This window comes from Piliocolobus tephrosceles, chromosome 8 (genome assembly GCF_002776525.5).
Source record: "Piliocolobus tephrosceles isolate RC106 chromosome 8, ASM277652v3, whole genome shotgun sequence".
Lineage (NCBI taxonomy): Eukaryota > Metazoa > Chordata > Mammalia > Primates > Cercopithecidae > Piliocolobus > Piliocolobus tephrosceles.
In genome coordinates, this window is record NC_045441.1 from 5,328,587 (window position 1) to 5,348,754 (window position 20,168).

General features: G+C 57.6%; 1 protein-coding gene across 5 annotated transcripts in view; it reads right to left on the reverse strand.

Annotated features, from left to right (window-relative positions):
• The window catches only part of TNRC18 (trinucleotide repeat containing 18), a 123,150-nt gene that overhangs the window by 67,374 nt on the left and 35,608 nt on the right, over positions 1-20,168 (reverse strand). For 3 of the 5 annotated variants that reach the window (XM_023197877.2, XM_023197881.2, XM_023197880.3), the window contains 7 exons: positions 19,830-19,973; positions 17,050-18,714; positions 6,087-6,189; positions 5,535-5,740; positions 5,011-5,157; positions 3,886-4,076; positions 1,605-2,034 (listed from right to left, as the gene is read on the reverse strand). In XM_023197877.2, coding sequence (XP_023053645.2) covers positions 1,605-2,034; positions 3,886-4,076; positions 5,011-5,157; positions 5,535-5,740; positions 6,087-6,189; positions 17,050-18,714; positions 19,830-19,973 — 2,886 coding nt within the window. The remainder of the gene's footprint in view (positions 1-1,604; positions 2,035-3,885; positions 4,077-5,010; positions 5,158-5,534; positions 5,741-6,086; positions 6,190-17,049; positions 18,715-19,829; positions 19,974-20,168) is intronic. The other 2 variants (XM_023197878.2, XM_023197879.2) reach the window with 2 other exon arrangements.

The window sequence follows — 20,168 nt, forward strand, 5'->3', positions numbered from 1 at the left end:
TGGCCAGGCTGGTCTCAAACTCCTAAACTCAGGTGATCCACCCGCCTCGGCCTCCCAAAGTGCTGGGATTATAGGCGTGAGCCACTGTGCCTGGCCTGCAAGACTCCATCTCTACAAAAAAAAAAATTAGCTGGTCATTGGTGGTGCACTATGTAATCCCAGCTACTTGGGAGGCAAAGGTGGAAAGATCACTTGAGCCTGCGAGATCAAGGCTGCAGTGAGTTATGATGGCACCACTGCACTTCAGACTGGGTGACAGACCCTATCTCAAAACAAAACAAAATATAACAGCAGGGCTAGCTGCAGTGGCTCAAGCCTACAATCCCAGCACTTCGGGAGGCCAGAGTAGGAGGACTGCTTGAGCCCAGGAGATCAAGATCAGCCTTGGCAACAAAGCAAGACACAGCTGTATGAATATAAAAAATAAATTGGCCGGGCGTGGTGGCTCACGCCTGTAATCCCAGCACTTTGGGAGGCTGAGGTGGGTGGATCACCTGAGATCGAGAGTTCGAGACCAGCCTGACCAACATGGAGAAACCCCGTGTCTACTAAAAATACAAAATTATCTGGGTGTGGTGGCACATGCCTATAATCCCAGCTACGAGGGAGGCTGAGGCAGGAGAATCATTTGAACCTGGGAAGCGGAGGTTGCAGTGAGCCGAGATTGCGCCACTGCACTCCAGCCTGGGCAACAAGAGTGAAACTCAGTCTCAAAAGTAAATCAATAAATAAAAATAAATAAATAGCCAAGTCCAGTGATGCGTGCCTGTGGTCCCAGCTGCTTGGGAAGCTGAGGCAGGAGGATCACTTGAGCCCAGATGTTCAAGGCTGCAGTGAGCTGTGATTGTACCACTGCAGTACAAGCTTGCGTGACAGAGTGAGGATCCCGTCTCAAAAAAAAAAAAAAGAAAAAGGAATAGCAACCCAGTTCTGTCCCCAGGTATAATCTCCCTGAGAGCAGGGCTGTGTGCCCGATTCTCTGCACCACTCCCAGCCCAGCAGCTGGAGGCACACAAAAAGAAACTGACAAAGGAGAGACAGGCGCCAGGCCAAGCTCAATAATTGCCACCGCTGGCCCGAGCTCACTCAGCCTTGGTGCCAGAATCTGAATTTGAACCAAAGTCCTCCCAAGCACGCGCTCACATGCCTAACACCCCCCAGGAAGGAAGAACACAGTCCCAGCCCCCAAAGCCACCTGCTGCAATGCCACCTGATGCAGAAGACGGGAAGAGTGGGTGTGTGCGTGCGACCCACGGAACGGGCGTCCCTGGACCATCATCACCAAGGTAGAATTTAGCGTTGACTGCATGCTGAGTATGTGACAGGTGTGGCTCGGTTGAAAGCTCAGAACAACTCGTCCTGAAGCAGTTTCTAATATTAGGCCCATTTCCCTGACACTACTGCTGAGAAGGGGCCGGGGAGAGGCTGGATGTGACTGTGGGCTCCTGTGTTCGTCTCCGTGTCTAGCGGTGGGTCTGGTATGCAGGAGGTGCTCCGTGGAGTTGGAATCAATGAACGACCGAATGGGTCAATGAAGAGATGGGTGAGCAGTTTTACCGCACCAGGGCCAGAGTGAGACCCTGAGGGTCTCAGCTGCATCCTACCTGAGAAAAGGGCCTGGAAGGGGCTGGGGGCTTCCTTCTCCAACTCCAAGTCTTTCTTCTCGACCACATTCTCGGGAGCCTCCTCCTTGCGGGTGATACCTGGGGTGGGTGGCGGGGAGGCGGGCGGCGGGCTGGTGGGGTGGGAGCTGGGGGTGGCGGGGTAGGCATAGGCGGGTGGCTTGGACACGTCCTCCAGCTTCTGGATGACCTTGGCCTTCAGGGCAGTCACAGGGGATGCGCGGGGTGATGGTGGTGGGCTCACAGCCTTGCCATAGGTGCCCGCAGGGCCGGCGGCCAGGCCGGGGGGCTTCCGCGGCAGCAGCCCGGGGCCGGCAGTGGCCAGGCCAGCCTTGCCCGCAGCCTCCAAGCCCCGCTTGCTCCCCTTCTCTTCCATCTCTGCCCGGTGCTCCTGTGCCTTCAACCGCTCCTGCTGGGGAGGAGCCGGCAGGCAGGGTCAGCACAGCACGAGTTCCCCCCTCCCCCACCCCCGCACCTGCCCTGTCCCCCCAGGGTCCCCCAGCCTGAGGAGAACCTCATGCAGGGCCTGGGGTCCAGGCTGCCCACCCCCTCCCAGGCTGGAGACGGACATTCCATCCCAGTCCATGTGTCATAAGCACAGCATTCCATGCAGAACCCCAAAAGGCAGGGCTGGGGGTGAGGAGCTCTGGTGGGCCCCTTTGGACCAGGGCTGATGGGGGACCTCCACCAGGTCCCCGGCCCTGCAGGGACCCTCACAGTCAGGGCAGGGGGGCCACCCCTCGATGACACTGGCACAGATGCCTTCATGGAGTGCTCACTACCTGCTCAACCTTCCTGCTTCACTGCATCATCATTTTATGGTCTCATAATGCCCCAAAGTGGGCAGGAGGAGCCCAGGCGTGTCTTTTATGAGGAAATGGGAGGGAGTCAGCTCCATGACCACCAATGCCTACCTGGGCTGGTCAGTCAATACACAAAACACACTGGGGGGCCAGGCACGGTGGCTCACACCTGTAATCCCAGCACTTTGGGAGGCCAAGGCAGGTGGATCCCCTGAGGTCAGGAATTTAAGAACAGCCTGGCCAACATGGTGAAACCCCGTCTCTACTAAAAATACAAAAAAAAATGAGCCACGCACGCCGGGCGTGGTGGCTCACGCCTGTAATCCCAGCGCTTTGGGAGGCCAAGGCGGATGGATCACCTGAAGTCAGAAGTTCGAGACCAGCCTGACCAACATGGTGAAATCCGTCTCTACTAAAAATTCAAAAATTAGCCGGGCATGGTGGCGCGTGCCTGTAATCTCAGCTACTTGGAGGCTGAGGCACGACAATCGCTTGAACCTGGGAGGCGGAGGTTGCGGTGAGCCGAGATCACGCCATTGCACTCCAGCCTGGGCAACAAGAGCGAAACTCCATCTCGGAAAAAAAAAAAAAAAAAAATTAGCCATGCAAGACAGCATGCGCCTGTAATTCCAGCTACTCAGGAAGCTGAGGCAGGAGAATCGTTTGAACCCAGGAGGTGGAGGTTGCAGTGACCCGAGATCGCACCACTGCACTCCAGCCTGGGCAACAGAGCAAGACTCCACTTCAAAAAAACTGCACAAACAAAAAACACCAGGATGAAGCACTCCAAGACAGGCCACTCTCCCGATTACTTAACAGTTACATTTAGCAACACAAGGACTACACAACGCTAGCATCTGTTTCTAGGAGAGGAAACCTGAAGCCCAGAGAAGTAAAGGTACTTCCCCATGAGCACACAGCCAGGCCTGACAGAGCTAAGATTCAGAACTGGGGCTCGGGTTCTGAGAGCTCCTTGCTGTATGTACCACCTGGGCCGACTCCTCCAGAGCAGACTCTTCCTGTACCCTATCTTATGGGACCATGCCATCAGGAGACAGCTGGCCAGGCCTCCTTGTGCCTCTCCGAGAGGCCACCTGGAGAGAAGAGGCCAGGCTGGGCTCAGGCAACAGCGGGAGCCCACTGGACTCCTTCAGCGTCCAATCACCCTTCCCCAGTCCCCAAGGCCACCTCTCTGCCTTGGTTTCCCCCTTGTTCCTGCACCCTGCCCTTCCAGGCTCCATCTACCTCTGTTCACAGCTCCCTCTGCCTGGAGAGCTCTTCCACAGACGGTTCCAGGTCTCTGTTCCAGTGCTGCCTCCACCAGGAAGCCCTCCCTGACCACCTGCCCCTCTGCTGTTTTCTCCCTCCCTGTAACTGTCTGGAGTTTCTGCTGGCTGACTCGTCTGCCTCATCATCCATGGGGCCCCCAGAGGAAGTGCGCCTCATCCTCCCCGACTCACCACCAGCTGGGCGCTCCTCTGCAGTTCCAAGGCCTGGGCCGCTTGCTGCTGCAGGTACAGGAACTCCTGCTGCCGCAGGAAGTGCTGCTGCGAGAAGAGCTGCAGCTGCTGTGCATGGTGCAGAGGGCTGCGGCCTGGCGGGTACAGGGCAGGCCAGAGGGGTGGCACGGTGGCCCGCTCCATCAGCTCCGCTGCGGGGACACAGACAGTGTGCTGCACCTGCGGCCTGATGCTGCACCACCATGCCTATTTACAGAGGGGAAGCCGAGGCCAGAGAGGGGCCACCCACACAGCGGGGAGCTGGGTTCTGCAGGGTCCCGGCTGCCCCCTAGGGGCAGGAAGCTTGTCCTGTCCTCCATAGGCCACGTATGCACCCCAGGCCCAGGAACACAGCCCTGCCCACACCCGGGATGGGATGTCCCCACAGCCTGACAACCAGAGCAGGTCAGCATGCAGACCTGTAAGAGGGCCACTGGGAGGAGCCAGGGAACGCCTTCTCCGGCCCCTCCCAGCTGTCTTTTTTTTTTTTTTTTTTTTTTTTGAGACGGAGTCTCCCTCTGCCGCCCAGGCTGGAGCGCAGTGGCCGGATCTCAGCTCACTGCAAGCTCCGCCTCCCGGGTTCACGCCATTCTCCTGCCTCAGCCTCCCAAGTAGCTGGGACTACAGGCGCCCGCCACCTCGCCCGGCTAGTTTTTTTGTATTTTTCAGTAGAGACGGGGTTTCACTGTGTTAGCCAGGATGGTCTCGACCTCCTGACCTCGTGATCCGCCCGCCTCGGTCTCCCAAAGTGCTGGGATTACAGGCTTGAGCCACCGCGCCCGGCCTTCAGCGGTCTTCGAGGTGGATTCAAAGAGACGGTGGCGCCAGGTAGGGGATATCCCAGCCCCCACCCAGGGCTGCCTGTCTTGCTTCTCTTTATGGAGTTTTTGGGCAGGGGCTCATTGCAACGAAGACCCCGAGGCTTTATAACACTGGCAACAGATGTTCTCTCTGAACCCCGGTCCGCCTCCCCAAATCCCGGATATGCTGGCCGCCACCCCTCAGCAGGAGGCCCTTGGCATCAGAGCCCGTCTCGCTGGGCATGGCCAGCCTGGCCCACGGTGGCCACACGGAGGGTCCACTTACCAAAGTGAGGCAGGTGATCGCTGGGAATGACCACCAGCTGGCCCGACTGGGGGTCCCGGACAAACTGGTAGGCCGATGGCAGGGAGCCTCCAAGGCCGGGTGGGAACGCAGGGGCCATGCCCTGGTGCAGAGAGGGGGGGCCCAAGCCTAGGAGGAGAAGCCCAGGCCTGAGTCAGCACTGGGGGACTCCAGGCGGTTTGTCCCCAGGCGGCCCCAGCCCAGCACCATCTCCCAAGTCCTGAACCTCCTGGGGCCTCCAGTGGGGAAGCCAAGGGACAGGGGTGTTGGCTGGCTGCAAAGAACCTCACAGAGCCACCCGCATTGGGCATCTGCCCCAAACAGGCATGGCAGACGGGCCCCACGCGGCAGAAGCCATTAGCATTCCTTCTTCGGACAAATGTGGAGGCCAGGCCCAGGACCCCCAGGAAACGGCAGGCAGGAGCCAGCCCTGAGCTCTTGTCCTGCACCCACCCCCTCCCACCCCTCCCCCAGAGAAGGGGAGAGTCCCTGTGCCCCACACTCACCGTAGGGGTGTCCGGCCAGCCACATGGATGTGCTGCCCGAGCGGGGCAACCAGGGGTGCGTGGCCAGATGGGCTGCGGGGTCAGCAGACCAGCGACCCGAGCCCGCCAGCGCCGGGCCCCCCGTCACCATGAGGTTGGGGTTCAGGCCGTTAGGAGCACAGCTGGTAGGGTGCAGGCGGGCCAGGTCAGCCAGCTCCTTACTCTCTCTGGAAGGAGGATCACAGGTGTCAGCGACAGCTGGGACAGCCCAGGGGACAAGAGGGAGAAGGTGGATTGCCCCAAGGAACTGTATGCCAACAGGCCATGAGTCAGGACAACCACCGCTCGGAACTGAAGGGCCTCCCAGGGCCTTCCACACTCACTGGAAGGGGACGTGGGGTCACCTGGCCTGGGCAGGGCTGGCCCAGTGCTGAGGACCAGGGCAGCTCCCGCTCTCAGTACCACAGCATCCGTGGTCACGGGGCAAAGCTCACCTGGGGTCATCCAGCTGCCCCTCACCCCGAGGGGCTCCCAGACACCCCCCAGACCCTCAGGCTCCCCCGACGCCCTCACCTGAGCAGCTTCTCCTGATCCCGGTCCAGCCGTGCCCCGAGCAGCCGTTCCTCCCTGTGTCTGGCCCGGTCGTCCACGCAGTCCTCATCTGCTCGGCCGTGTCCTGCAGGGGGACAGGCGGAAGTGAGCCCCCAGCCAGCACCCAGCCTATCCCAGACCCACTGGTCCCACTGCCCTCACCCCTCCCTGGGTCCCCCAGAGCCCCAACAGTCCTGCACAGCCATCTGTGAAGTGTCTTCACCCCAACACCTTTCCTTATGACACACCAAGCTCCCCCAAACCCCAATCGGGGTTTCTCAGGGCCAAGAATCATCCATCCCCTCTGTCATTCCCCATCCAAAAGGCCTATGTCCCCTAGACAGGCAACCGTGGCAATAATTAGACCAACAGCCATGGATATTGTAAGAAAATGTCATAAAACCTGTCACATAACTGAAACGTGAGGCTAGGTGCACTTGCTAATGCTATTTTACTTTTTTTTTTTTTTTTTTTTTTACTTGAGAGGGAATCTCGCTCTGTTGCACAGGCTGGAGTAAAGTGGCGCGATCTTGGCTCACTGCAAGCTCCGCCTCCTGGTTCACGCCATTCTCCTGTCTCAGCCTCCCGAGTAGCTGGGACTACAGGCGCCCGCCACGGCGCCCGGCTAATTTTTTTTGTATTTTTAGTAGAGACGGGGTTTCACCGTGTTAGCCAGGATGGTCTCGATCTCCTGACCTCATGATCCACCCACCTCGGCCTCCCAAAGTGCTGGGATTACAGGCACTGCGCCCAGCCACTAATGCTGTTTTAATGATGGGAAAGCAGATTCTGAGCTGGGGTTTGGTGAGGATAGGGCAGAGTCCAAATGGAAAAAAAAACCACAACCCAAAAACTAGCCAGACCTGGGTCACATTAAGCCAGGTTGTGGTCCCAACCATGCAGGCCTATGTGTTCCAAGACAGTTTAAATACACATGGCTAGCCGCGCCAGGTGGCTCACGCCTGTAATCCCAGCACTTTGGGAGGCCAAAGGGGGTGCGGATCACCTGAGGTCAGGAGTTCGAGACCAGCCTGGCCAACATGGCGAAATCCCATCTCTACTAAAAAAATACAAAAATTAGCCAGATGTGGTGGTGTGTGCCCTGCGATCCCAGCTACTCGGGAGGCTGAGGCAGGAGAATCATTTGAACCCAGGAGGCAGAGGTTGCAGTGAGCCGAGATTGCGCCAGTGCATTCTAGCCTAGACGACAGACAAAACGAGACTCCATCTCAAAAAAAAAAAACCCAAATAATTTAGACGGGCATGGTGGCATGCACCAGTAGTCCCAGCTACTCAGGAGGCTGAGGTGGGAGGATCGCTTGTGCCTGGGAAGTCGAGGCTGCAGCGCTTCCCTATCATGATTGCACCACTTCACTCCAGCCTGGGTGACACAGCAAGACCCAGACGCTAAAGAAAAAGTAATCGAGGCCGGGCACGGTGGCTCAAGCCTGTAATCCCAGCACTTTGGGAGGCCGAGACGGGCGGATCACGAGGTCAGGAGATCGAGACCATCCTAGCTAACACTGTGAAACCCCATCTCTACTAAAAAAATACAAAAAACTAGCCGGGCGAGGTGGCGGGCGCCTGTAGTCCCAGCTACGCAGGAGGCTGAGGCAGGAGAATGGCATAAACCCGGGAGGCGGAGCTTGCGGTGAGCTGAGATCCGGCCACTGCACTCCAGCCCGAGCGACAGAGCGAGACTCCGTCTCAAAAAAAAAAAAAAAAAAAAGTAATCAAGACAGAAAAGTAAACCCAAAGAACATTATCCACTTGGGTGGAGCGGGTGGCCTTGGCCCCCAGAGTGGGAGATGCCACCAGGCTCACCCATCCCTGTCCCTCCCCATGGCCAGCCCCTGAGTCCCAGGCCTGGCACATGGATGGTCACCAGAGGAGAGGGGACGGGGAGGGGTGGAGTGGCAGAAGCCCCGTCTGTCCCTCTCAGTCCCTCCTCGTCCCTGCCACCCTGCCCTGGCCCCTTTGAGTGTTTAACACCACGAGCCTGAGATGGGACACACCGACAGGTGAGGGCACGGGAGGAAGCTGAACACCATGGCAGAGGCCACCAGGTGTGCAGCTCGGAAACCTGCCCGTCGGCTCCCGGGTGCCACTCGCACAGGCTGAGGCATGGTTGATACTCCCCTCAGGGCCAGCCTTCCCAGGGCTGCCAGGAAGAGCGGTGGGCTGGGAGCTAGGTCCTCCTACCCAGGGCTACTGCGGGCAGATACCGGCCATCAGCAGTGTCAGGGGCTCAGCCACCAGCACAGAGACACCATCCTTCTGCTGGAGACAAGGTCCCCACCCAGCTGCCCTAGCTGGGGTCTACAGCGGCCCCACAGCCATGACCCTAATGGGTGAGGAACCTTGGAATCAAGCTTCTCCTCTCATCTCTCCCTTCCCACACCCCCAAATACCGGGAGCTCCTAATGAGCAGTGCCCCAGGCCCAGCAGAATGGCTCACACCTGTAATCCCAGCACTTTGGGAGGCCGAAGTGGGAGGATCACTGGAGTTTGAGACCAACCTGGGGAACACAGTGAGTCCCCATCTCTACAAAAACATAAAAAATTAGCCCGGAGGAAGGTGGGAATCCTCCAGTCCCAGAAGCAGAAGAGAGGAACCCAGAGAGGGACACAGTCATGCCGGCCCAGACGCCTGCAGGACCGAGTGTGTGGAGGGACAGCTGAGCAGCCCAGCACCGCGAGGGGCATGTCGATGAGGGCGGCTGGACATGGGCCTCCAGGGCCCCCTGGACCTCCAACATCAGTGTAGCTCCTGTATCAAAGCAGAACCTGAGCTCACAAGGCACCCCTTAGGACTGAAAGGGGCCCTGCCTGGGGACCTCATGGGGAAACTGAGGCCCAGAAGGGCGGTGACAGGTCTCGGGCAGGACTGGGACAACGGAGGGCCACCCCAGAGTCCCACAGCTATGCTGAGAAATCGAGTCAAGAGCTCAAGCTTCCCTCTCCCAGGGGAGACAGCCGTCCCAGCTTACAGAATCCCAGAGGCTCAGCCACCTGAAGGGGCCACCCTCACGCCCCCGGCTCCTCCTGGAGTCTGGGACAAGCTTTGAGCACAGGGCTCTCCCGGTGCCCCCAGAAGAGGCAGGCACTGAGCGTGCAGCCTGTGCTCAGCCCCAAGTCCTCTGTGCCCCCGACTGTCCCGGCTGTCACTGCGAATGGTCTCGGGGCTTCCATCCCGGGCGCCACCTGCCACCGAAGCCACTCGACTTGCCAGGCCCCTCTCAAAGCACCTGCCACCCTCAGGGCCTCAAGGGCCACAGCCCCAAGCTGCTCCCTGCAAATGTGGTTGGCCTCTGAAGAGATATAGTGAGCCCTCTGTCCCCTACCCCTGCCAGGCTCCTGCTCTACCCTCCTCACTCTGTGGTCCCCCCATCTGCTCTAATCCTGGTCCCATCTGTCACCCCACGGGGCCAAGTGGGGACCTGGCTGGCCTCTCAAGGGTGCCCCACTCTCTCTGCACATGTCACACTCATCCCTTCCCCACCTCTGGGCCACACACACACCATTCCCACCACCTGGACCTCCACCATCAGAGCTCAGCTTCAAGTGCCACCTCCTCCAGGAAGCCCCCCCGACCACCTCTGCTCCATCACGCTCTCGATTCCACACAGCTATTCTGCTTCTTGAACACTATCTGTGTTCTAAAGGCTGCAGTGAGCCATGACAGAACCACTGAACTCCAACGTGGGCAACAGAGTGAGACCCTGTCTCCAAAAAAAGAAAGAAAGAGAGAAAGGGTAGAAAGAAAGAAGGAAAGACTGAAAAAAAGAGAAGTAAACTCAGGTCGGGCACGGTGGCTCACGCCTAGAATCCCAGCACTTTGAGAGGCCGAGGTGGGCGAATCACCCAAAGTCAGAAGTTCAAGACCAGAGTGGCTAACATGGTGAAACCCTGTCTCTATTAAAAATACAAAAATTAGCTGGGCGTGGTGGCGGGCGCCTGTAATCCCAGCTATTCAGAAGGCTGAGGCAGGAGAATCGCTTGAACCTGGGAGGCGGAGGTTGCAGCGAACGGAGATCACACCACTGCACTCCAGCCTTGGCGACAGAGCCAGATTCCATCAAATAAATAAAATAAAATAAAATAAAAATAAAAAAATAAAATAAAAGTAAAAAATAAGACAAAGTGGATAAACAAAGGCTGTCCCTGTGCCCAGCAGGGCACCAGGCCACTTTGCACACATGAACTCAATCACCATCAACCCAGGAGGCAGATCCCAGCCCTCATCCCTATCTTCCAGATGAGGAAGCAGAGGCATAGGGAGATAAAGAAACACACCCAGGTCACAAGACTAACATGGACGTGTCATGGCTGGGATCAGCGTCCAAGTCGGCCCTGCTGACCGCCAACATACACAGCCCCATGTAGGGAGTGCCACAGGACCCTGTCTAGCCACGTCACTGCTGTCCCCTATCTGCAGGCCGCCCGGAGGCCCAGCCCCATCCCAGGGCCCATAGTGGGGTGAGGGTGTCCTGCAGCAAAAGACCCCCAGTCTGCAGCGCTAACGACCCCCCTCACAGGTCACGCACCCCACACTGCAGCCATTAGGAGCCCGAGGCTCACGCAGAGGCCCCGTTCCCATGGCAACCCCTTCCTGGCCTCTTTCTGAACAGCTCCAGATAAGGTTGCTCTCCAGGGGTCCGGGGAAGTGGATGGTGGGGGGGGCGGTGACGGGATAGAGGCCCCAGCAGGCTTGTCACCAACACCATGGCATACACCTGGCTCTGCACCCCCAGCCACCCCGTGATGCTGGAGGTGGGGACATCCCCACAGCCCCTCCCTCCCAGACCTGGTCCCACCCTAGAGGGGATGGGCCAGTGAAGAGGTGGGAGAGACAAAGCTCAGCTCAGGGTTCCCCACTCAGCCTTGCCCTCATCCCTGCAGGCCTCAGTCTCCCCATCTGTGAACGGGGAGAGTAACAGCCCCTCCTCTGCACAGGTCCACATCCTCACAGGAGGCCTCATGGAGTTGTCTGTTCATACAGGCTGCTGGCTCAATGGCAATGATTGCTTTCTTTTCTGGGGGGCGGTTAGGGGACAGGATCTTACTCTGTCACCCAGGTTGGAGCACAGTGGTGTGATCTCATTGCAGCCTCGACCTGCTGGGCTCAAGTGATCCTCCCCTGCCTCAGCCTCCCTATAGCTGGGACTACAGGTACCACGCCACTATGCTCAGATCGTTTATTTTTATTTTATTTTATTTTACTTTTTTTGAGATGGAGTCTCACTCTGTCACCCAGGCTGGAGTGCAGTGGCGTGATCTCAGCTCACTGCAACCTCCATCTCCCAGGTTCAAGTGATTCTCTGCCTCAGTCTCCCGAGTAGCTGGGATTACAGGCACCTGCCACCACGCCCAGCTGATTTTTTTGGTATTTTTAGTAGAGATGAGGTTTCACCATCTTGGCCAGGCTGGTCTTGAACTCCTGACCTTGTGATCCACCCGCCTCAGCCTTCCAAAGTGCTGGGATTATAGGTGTGAGTCACCATGCCCGGGTTTTATTTTTTTTTTTTGTAGAGCTGGGGTTTCACTATGTTGCCCGGGCTAGTCTCCAACTCCTGAGCTCAAGCGATCTACCCACCTTGGCCTCCCAAAGAGCTGGAATTACAGGCATGAGTCACTGCATCTGGCAAAGATGACTCTTAGGGGTCTCGGGTTCTCAGGCGTGGGGGCTCTGACTGCGTGGGGCTCACAAATGTAGGTAATGCCTGTCCTTCATCCATCTCAAGGTCCAAGACAGCCTAAGGCCAGACCTAGATCCTATGTGAGGACAGGAGGACCCAGCGCTCCCCTGCACAGGCAGGTGCATTCTAAGACCCTAATGCCTGAATATGAGCAGATGAGAGAGAGGCCTACTATGTGCCTGTCAGCCTACCCGGTATCAAACAGATGAGCTGCCCCCAGAGCTGAGAGGGCTTAAGGCTCTTGTTCAAGGTTATGTAGTTACAAAGCGCAGAGCCTGGACTTAAAACCATTGACAGAGGCAGAGGGCTCGCTCCAAAAAGCAAGAGACTGGGGCGAGACCCCAGGAAACCAGGGTGACAACCTGACTGTCCTCAGCTGGGAGAACTGCCCAGGCACAGGCACCTACCTCAGTGTGTCTCTCTCCTCCCTCCTTTCAAAGTTGCTCAGCATTCAGACTGGGCTGCCCAGAGAGAAATGACCACTTCTTATGGGATTTTTTTTTAAGGACAGAAAGAATCCAGCCATGTACTTTTTTGTTCTTTTAGAGATGGGGTCTCACTCTGTTGCCCAGACTGGAGTGCAGTGGTACAAGCATAGTTCAGTGCAGCCTTGACCTCCCAGGCTCAAACTATCCTCCCACTCCAGCCTCCTGAGTAGCTGGGACTACAGACACACCAGCATACCCAGATGATTTTTTTTTTTATTTTTTCATTTTTTGAGATGGACTTTCGCTCTGTTGCCCAGGCTGGAGTGCAATGGCACGATCTCAGCTCACTGTAACTTCCTCCTCCCGGGTTCAAGTGATTCTCCTGCCTCAGCCTCTCAAATAGCTGGGATTACAGGTATGTGCCACCATGCTCGGCTTATTTTGTATTTTTAGTTAGTAGACATGGGGTTTTACGTTAGCCAGGCTGATCTCAAACTCCTGACCTCGGGTGATCCACCCGCCTCGGTCTCCCAAAGTGCTGGGATTACAGGTGTGAGCCACCACGCCCAGACTATTTTTATTTTTTGTAGAGACAAGGTCTTGCTAGGTTGCCCAGGCTGGCCTTAAACTCCTAAGCTCAAGTGATCCTCCTCCTTTGGCCTTCCGAAGTGCTGGGATTACAGGCGTGAGCCACCATGCCCGGCCCCAAACCAGTCACCTACTTTTCAAACATCAGCACCAACAGAGAAGGGCAGCTTCAGATAAATCCCCAAACACCTCATCCCAAACTTCTGGCACACCCTCCCTCCCTCTCACATCCACATTGTCCCCCTCCCCTCCACACACACACACACTCCGGCCTCTTGGACACAGACAGGTACTCTGGGATCCCAAATGGACTCCACTGACCGTGAGCCCCCAACAAAGGTGCCACCCCATGCGACAGGAAGATCCTTCCAGAGAAAGGCTCCAAGAGATCGCCTGCCTCCCAGGGGACCCCAGCCCCAAACCTCTGAGCAGGAGACTTTTCTATCACCAAGCTGGCCACCGCCAATCCAAGGGCTATCAGCCCCTCCCTCCTTCTGTCCCAGAATAAGGCCGATTCTCGTGCAAAACCCCAGGGTCAGAGTGTAGGGGGGGCTTCCCAGGAGCTCCACACAGGACCGCGTGCTCATTCAGTCAGTCAACAAACACTCACTGAGCATCGCTCACTGAGCCAGTTCTGCTGGATGAAGAGAATTCCAAGACAAGCCTGAAAGAGCCCCAACTCCCAACTCAAAATCCAAAGACTCCAGGGCCGTCCCCAGAAGGTAGGAGCATCTGGAGCTCAGCCTGAGACAGGCCCCGTCCAAGGTGGCTCCCCGGGGAGGTGAAGGCACAGAGGATGGGGAGACATGGCTGTGCAGGAAGTGGGAAGGGCGCTGCAGGCACAAGGTACGGCATCACACACCCAGGACCGGCTGGGGCAGGTGTCAAGGTGGTGGGAAAGTGACACAGCTGGCCAGGCGCGGTGGCTCACGCCTGTAATCCCAGCACTTCGGAAGGCCAAGGCGGGCAGATCCCTTGAGGTTAGGAGTTCGAGACCAGCCTGACCAACATGGTGAAACCCCATCTCTACTTAAAAAATACAAAATTAGCTGGGCATGGTGGTGGTGCCTGTGACCCCAGCTACTCAGGAGGCTGAGGCAGGAGAATCACTTGCACCCAGGAGGCAGAGGTTGCAGTGAGCCAAGATCGTGCCACTGCACTCCAGCCTGGGCAAGGGGCAAAACTCTGTTTCAAAAAAATAAAAAAGCCGGATGCGGTGGCTCATGCCTGTAATCCCAGTACTTTCGGAGGCCAAGGCGGGCGCATCACTTGAGGTCAGGAGTTTGAGATCAGCCTGGCCAACATGGTGAAACCCTGTCTCTACTAAAAAATACAAAAATTAGCCGAGCGTGGTGGCACGTGCCTGTAGTCCCAGCTACTCGGGAGGCTGAGGCAGAAGAACCGCTTGAACCCAGGAGGCAGAGGTTGCAGTGAGCTGAGATCATGCCACTGCACCCCAGCCTGGGTAACAGAGCAAGACTCCGTCTCAAAAAAAAAAAAAAAGTTACACAAGTAGGAGATTCAGCCAGAGAGGCCCAGACTCCCATCGTCAGAGTAGCGGGTCGGGGTGGACTCTGGGAGGCGAACACAGAGGGGCATCTACAGAATCCTCTGCAGCCATGGTGTACACGAACATTGGGGAGGTAGGGCTGGTGTGACGAGGGTGGCCTGTGCCCTCCTGGGCTGTCTGAGAAAACAAGGTTGAAACAGTGGAAGTAGGAGGTGGTGGTGACAGGATCCAGCCACGCCACTTGCCATGGACCAAGGTCCAAGCCCAGGTAGGCCCGGGAGGCCAGGCTGGGGAAGCACAGAGCCCCAGAAGATGGGCACTCATGGTGCCTATGCAGCCTGCAGTAGTAGAGTCTGGGACATGAAGGGAAGGGAGTCGTGTGGGTGCCACGAACAAGGACCCAGACCCTGGGACAGGTCCCAGCAAGTGAGCATGGGACGTGGGCTGGGCTCTGGGGGCTGGGGGCAGAGGCTGACTGTCAAGAAGTCCCACGAGCTAGAAGCAGCCGGACGTCGCCTCCCTGGCCCTTACTCCAGCCTGCAACCCCACACCACACAGGCTAAACACAGCCTCAGGCGGGGGTCTTGGCTCAACAGTGGGCCACCTTCTGGAATGACCAAGTCAGGAGTTCCAACAAACACACCTCAGATGTGAACTCCCCCCAAATCCCAGGACGAATCCCAACAGCAAACTAGACAAGGGACACAGGAAATTTGACCATCAGCCAAGCTCTGCAGAAATGCTCAAAACTTACAGAAATGCACCATCCTCCCCTATTGAAATTACCAACCTTCTTATTCTTTTAATTTTATTTTTTCCTGAGAGATAGGGTTTCATTCTGTCACCCAGGCTTGCCTGACAGCAACAGTTTAAAAAAAAAAAAAAAAACCCAAGTTGTGGCCAGGCACAGTGGTCACCCCGTAAGGAAGCCCAGCAATTTGGGAGGCCAGAGCAGGAACACTTGAGGCCAGGAGTTCGAGACCAGCCTGGGCAACACAAGAGGACCCCGTCTCTACAAAAAAATGAAAAAATTGGCTGGGCCCAGTGGCTCGCGCCTGTAATCCCAGCACTTTGGGAGGCCAAGGCAGGCGGATCACCTGAGGTGAGGAGTCTGAGACCAGCCTGGCCAACATGACAAAACCCATCTCTACTTAAAATACAAAAATCAGCCAGGCATGGTGATGCACGCCTGTAATCCCAGCTACTGGGGAGATTGAGGCAGAACTGCTTGAACCCAGGAGGTGGAGATTGCAGTGAGCCAAGATGGCACCATGGTACTCCAGTCTGGGCAACAGTGCAAGACTCTGTCTCCCAAAAAAAAAAAAAAAAAAAAAAACAAGAAAAAATTAGTCAGGTGTGGTGGCACATACCTGTGGTCCCAGATACTTGGGAGGCTGAAGTGCGAGGATCGCTTGAACCCAGGAGGTCAAGGCTACACTAAGCTATGATCGCACCACTGCACTCCAGCCTGTGTGACAGAGCAAGACCCTATCTCTAAAACAAAATAGTAATTTATAAACTAAAAAATAAAACAAAACAGGCCGGGCACAGTGGCTCATGCCTGTAATCTCAGCACTTTGGAAGGCCGAGACAGGCAGGTCACCTGAGGTCAGGAGTTTGAGACCAGCGTGACCAACTTGGAGAAACCGTCTCTACTAAAAGTATAAAATGAGCCGAGCATGGTGGCGCATGCCTGCAATCCCAGCAACTCGGGAGGCTGAGCCAGGAGAATCACTTGAACTTGGGAGGTGGAGGTTGCTGTGAGCTGAGATCCTGCCATTGGATTCCAGCCTGAGCAACAAGAGTGAAACTCTGTTTCAAAAATAAATAAATAAATAAAACAATTCTGAAGAATCTAAAATATAACAGAGACTCATAAACCGCTTATAGGCACGTAAACTATCTAAAAAGTCACTCAAATATGAAATATCAAGACTGTGAGAATGTTGGAACCCCAGTTTCTGTCTGTTCCTCAAACACTCATTCACTCATCCATCAAACACCTACTATGTGCCAGAGCCCAGGATGGCTAGGTACTGAGGCCACTGGAATCGGTAAGGCACAGTTAGGTGCCTTGATGACTTAAAATTGAAGGTTTGATATTTGTCTATTCCCAAGACCATCTATTCTTAGGAAATGACTAAAAATATCATTAAGGTGCAATGCACACAGACTGAAAGCAACGTTCCGAACACAAAACATCGGAGAAGGAACAAACAAAATGCCCACCAAGGAAATGGAGAACTGAACCACGGTATATGCTCTCAACAGAACATTTAAGGCCATTAAAAAAAAACTGTACTTATAAAGACTTAGCAGTAACGAAGGGAAAGGGCCCACACGGTAGCATACGGGAAAGGGCACAGAGGCCCAAGATCCTACATGCACCAGGGGCTCTGCAGGTAGAAGCATATTGCACGGTAAAATGAATTCAGGAGAAGACACAGAAGGACTCACGGTATTGGGAAAATACAATGGCCCTTTTCCTTTGTTCTCTTTTTCTTCATTTTACACATTTTTCTATGTGCACAATGGAAAAACCAATAAACTTCTAAGAGCGGCCACAGCCCACAAGTGAGAGAAAGAACAAATGCTGCCTGGAAGGCAGGGAGATGTGAGGGTGTGCCAGGGAAGGTGGGAAGGGAGACAGGGAGAAATGGAATGTCGGGGTGACATAGAACAAGGAAAGGAAGGGGCTGGGGTAGAGACCCAGGACCTACCTTTGACATTACTCAGCGACAGAGAGCGGTCCTGGTCTGCCAGCCCAGGCCCCAGCCGGCCACTGCCACCACTGTCCTTCTGCCGGGCCACAGCCACTGCAATGCCCACGGGCGGGTGTCGCACTTCTGCCTCACCCTGGGCACCAGAGCCCTCGCGCCCAAAAGCCTTGGCGCTCTCGGGCCTCTCCGGGTCTCGCTTCAGCTGCCGGCTGCCACCCGCTGCAGGGCCTCCGGAGTGTGGGAGTCGGGCCTGGGCTCGGGGGGCACCAGCAGAGGTGGGCGCAGGCTCGGGTTTCATGGTGCCCAAACCTCCAAACGGGCTCTTCTTGCCACAGCCACCAGGACGCACGGCCACAGCCTCCCGGGCGAAACTGCCACTGTACTTTATAAGGCTCTGCATGGCAGAGGCCTCCCCAGGCCCGTGGGCTGCAGAGTGCATGTCGGCGATGGGCCGGCCGCAGGTGGCCGCTGAACGGGGCAGCACAGCCCCAGGGTCCAGGTAGGCCTTCTTCGAGGAGGAGGCAGCGACCACGGCGGCCTCCTCTTCGGCGCGGCTGTGGTGGTGCTGCGCAGCCAGCACGGCCATCTGCGTGGTGGCGAAGTTGCCCAGCTCGAAGGGTTTCCATTTGTGCTCAGGGCCGGTGGGCGGGGGGCGCCCGGGCTCCAGGCCGAAGAGCTTGGCGGCCTGTTGGGCTGCAGGACCGGCTGGGCCGCGGGGCGCACGCTCGCAGGGCCTCGGGTCCGCCTCGGGCTTGAGCAGCTCCTTGGCAGGCAGGTAGGCGCGGGGGTCCGGGGAGGCGCGTGCAGCCCGCACCGTGGGGGCATCCGCAGGGGACGGCCGCTTGAGCGAGCGGATGACCGAGTTCTTCTCGCGCAGGCCCTCGGGTCGGTCCAGAGGCCGCGGGGAGCCGGGGGGCGCCTGCAGGACCCCCGGTCTACCAGCCTCACGCTCGCGGGCCCGGGCATCACGCGCCTGGGATGCGATCTGGATGGGCCCGGGGCGCTCGTCGAAGACCTCCACGGAAGGCACGAAGGTGGGCGCCACCACGCGGTGCTCACGGCCCTGCTCGCGGAAGACGGTGTAGACACCTGCGGGGGTAGCCGCGGGGGGTGCGGGAGGCCCCTTGGGGGGCGCGGGCGGCGGGGGCAGCGGTGAGGGGCAGGGGCGCGGCCCGGGCAGCAGGGTCTCCGTGCGCCGCAGCAGCCGCGCGCCCTCGTCCTGCCGGGCGGCCTCCTTGGCACCCCCGCGCCCCGCTTCGGCCACCAGCGCGGGCAGCCCCGCGTCCCCGGCGCCGCCGTTGCACATGGTTAGTACCGACGGCTGCAGTGCCGCGTTCTTGGTCTTGGACTCAGTCAGGAAGGGCGACAGGCGCTCAGCAAGGCGCGGGGGCCCCCGGTCCTGGCGGCCCTCCGCACGCGCCTCCTGGGTCAGGTCCACCACGCCACGTGGCCCCGAGGCCTCCTCGCCCCGGGCGCGCGGGTCCTTCTTGCCGAACAGCAGAGGCGGCTCCCCGCCGCGGCCCGCCCGCTCCTTGGCTGGACCGTCCCGCGACGACGAGCCTTTCGCAGGGGGGCCCGAGGAGTGGCCGCCGCCAGGGGTCCGGGCCGAGGGCGCGTGAGAGTGCAGGGCGCCCGGAGCCCCCGCGGTGGGCAGGTAGAAGCCGTCTGCAGAGAAGGGAACAGCAGGCAGTGAGCAAGCGCCACCTCCCACCCCTGCCCGGGCGGAGGGGGACCCCTAAGAGGGAGCTGGGCCAACCCATGCCTTCCCCAGTGTTTTTTTTGTTTGTTTTTGAGACAGTCTCGCTCTTGTCGCCCAGGCTGCAGTGCAATGGCGCAATCTCGGCTCACTGCCTCCTGGATTCAGGCGATTCTCCTGCCTCAGCCTCCCGAGTGGCTGGGATTACAGGCGCACCCCACCATGCATGGCTAATTATTTTATTTTTAATACAGGCGGGGTTTCACCATGTTCATCAGGCTGGTCTTGAACTCTTGATCTCAGGTGATCCACCTGTCTCAGCCTCCTAAAGTGCTGGGATTACAGGCGTGAGCCGCACTCGGCCCAGTGTTTTCTCTTGGAAATTAAACTGTTTTGGTGCAGGGAGCCCGGAGGTTTCACAGCAAGGCAAGGCATCTCCCCAGGGCAAGAAGAGAAGAAATGGGTAACCCAGCCCTAGAGAGTGCAGGCTCTGGAAATATCTAGAACCAAGTTTAAATCTACCCTTCCCACGCCTCAGTTTCCTCATCTGTAAAAGGAGAGACCAGGGGTTGTTTTCAGAGCTTCCCAGAAGGCCTAGCAGGGTCCCTAAGAGGAGAGTGTGACCAGAAGGCACCCATGGCTGTGGGTAGGCCCAAGGAGTCTGTGGGGGTCTTAGGGACTCAGGTCTCAAAAGAGCATCTTAGGCTCACATCTGTAATCCCAGCACTTTGGGAAGCCGAGGTAGGAGGACTGCTTGGGGCCAGGAGTCTGAAACCATCCTGGGCAACACAGCAAGACTCCACCTCTACAAAAAGTTAAGAAGTCAGCTGGGTGTGGTGGGGTACATCTGCAGTCCCAGCTACTTGGGGGGCTGAGTCAGGAGCATCATTTGGGAGTTTGAGGCTGCAGTGAGCTATGATCACACCACTGCACTCCAGCCTGGGAAACATAGTGAGACCCTGTCTCGAAAAAAAAAAGCAAGCATCCTGGACAGAGCTGGGGGCTACCTGGATGCTGCCAAAGGCCCCAGAAGCCTGTCAGAAGGCCCCTGTGCCACCCCCCACCCCGGACTCCACAGTCTTACCTCCTCCTGGCCCCTGACCTTTCTGGGTATCGAAAATGCTGGGCTGACCCAGCTGGCTGAGGAGGGGGCTCCCACTGCTGGGGGGCTCCAGGTGGCTCAGGTGGAGGTAGGATGGGTACAGCCCGCTGGGCAGGTGGGAGAAGCCTGTAACAGAGAAAAGAGAAGAGCTGGGCCGGGCCAATTTGTGCTGCCCACCAGGAGCTTCCTTCCAGCTCCTGGAAATAAACTATTTTGGCAGGCGACCGCTGGTACGGGGCACCTCGAGGTTTAACAGCAGCTCCTCAGGGCATTCCCCTGCTCCCCAACCCTGGGTCTCTCTCCAGGTCCAAGCAGCCCTCA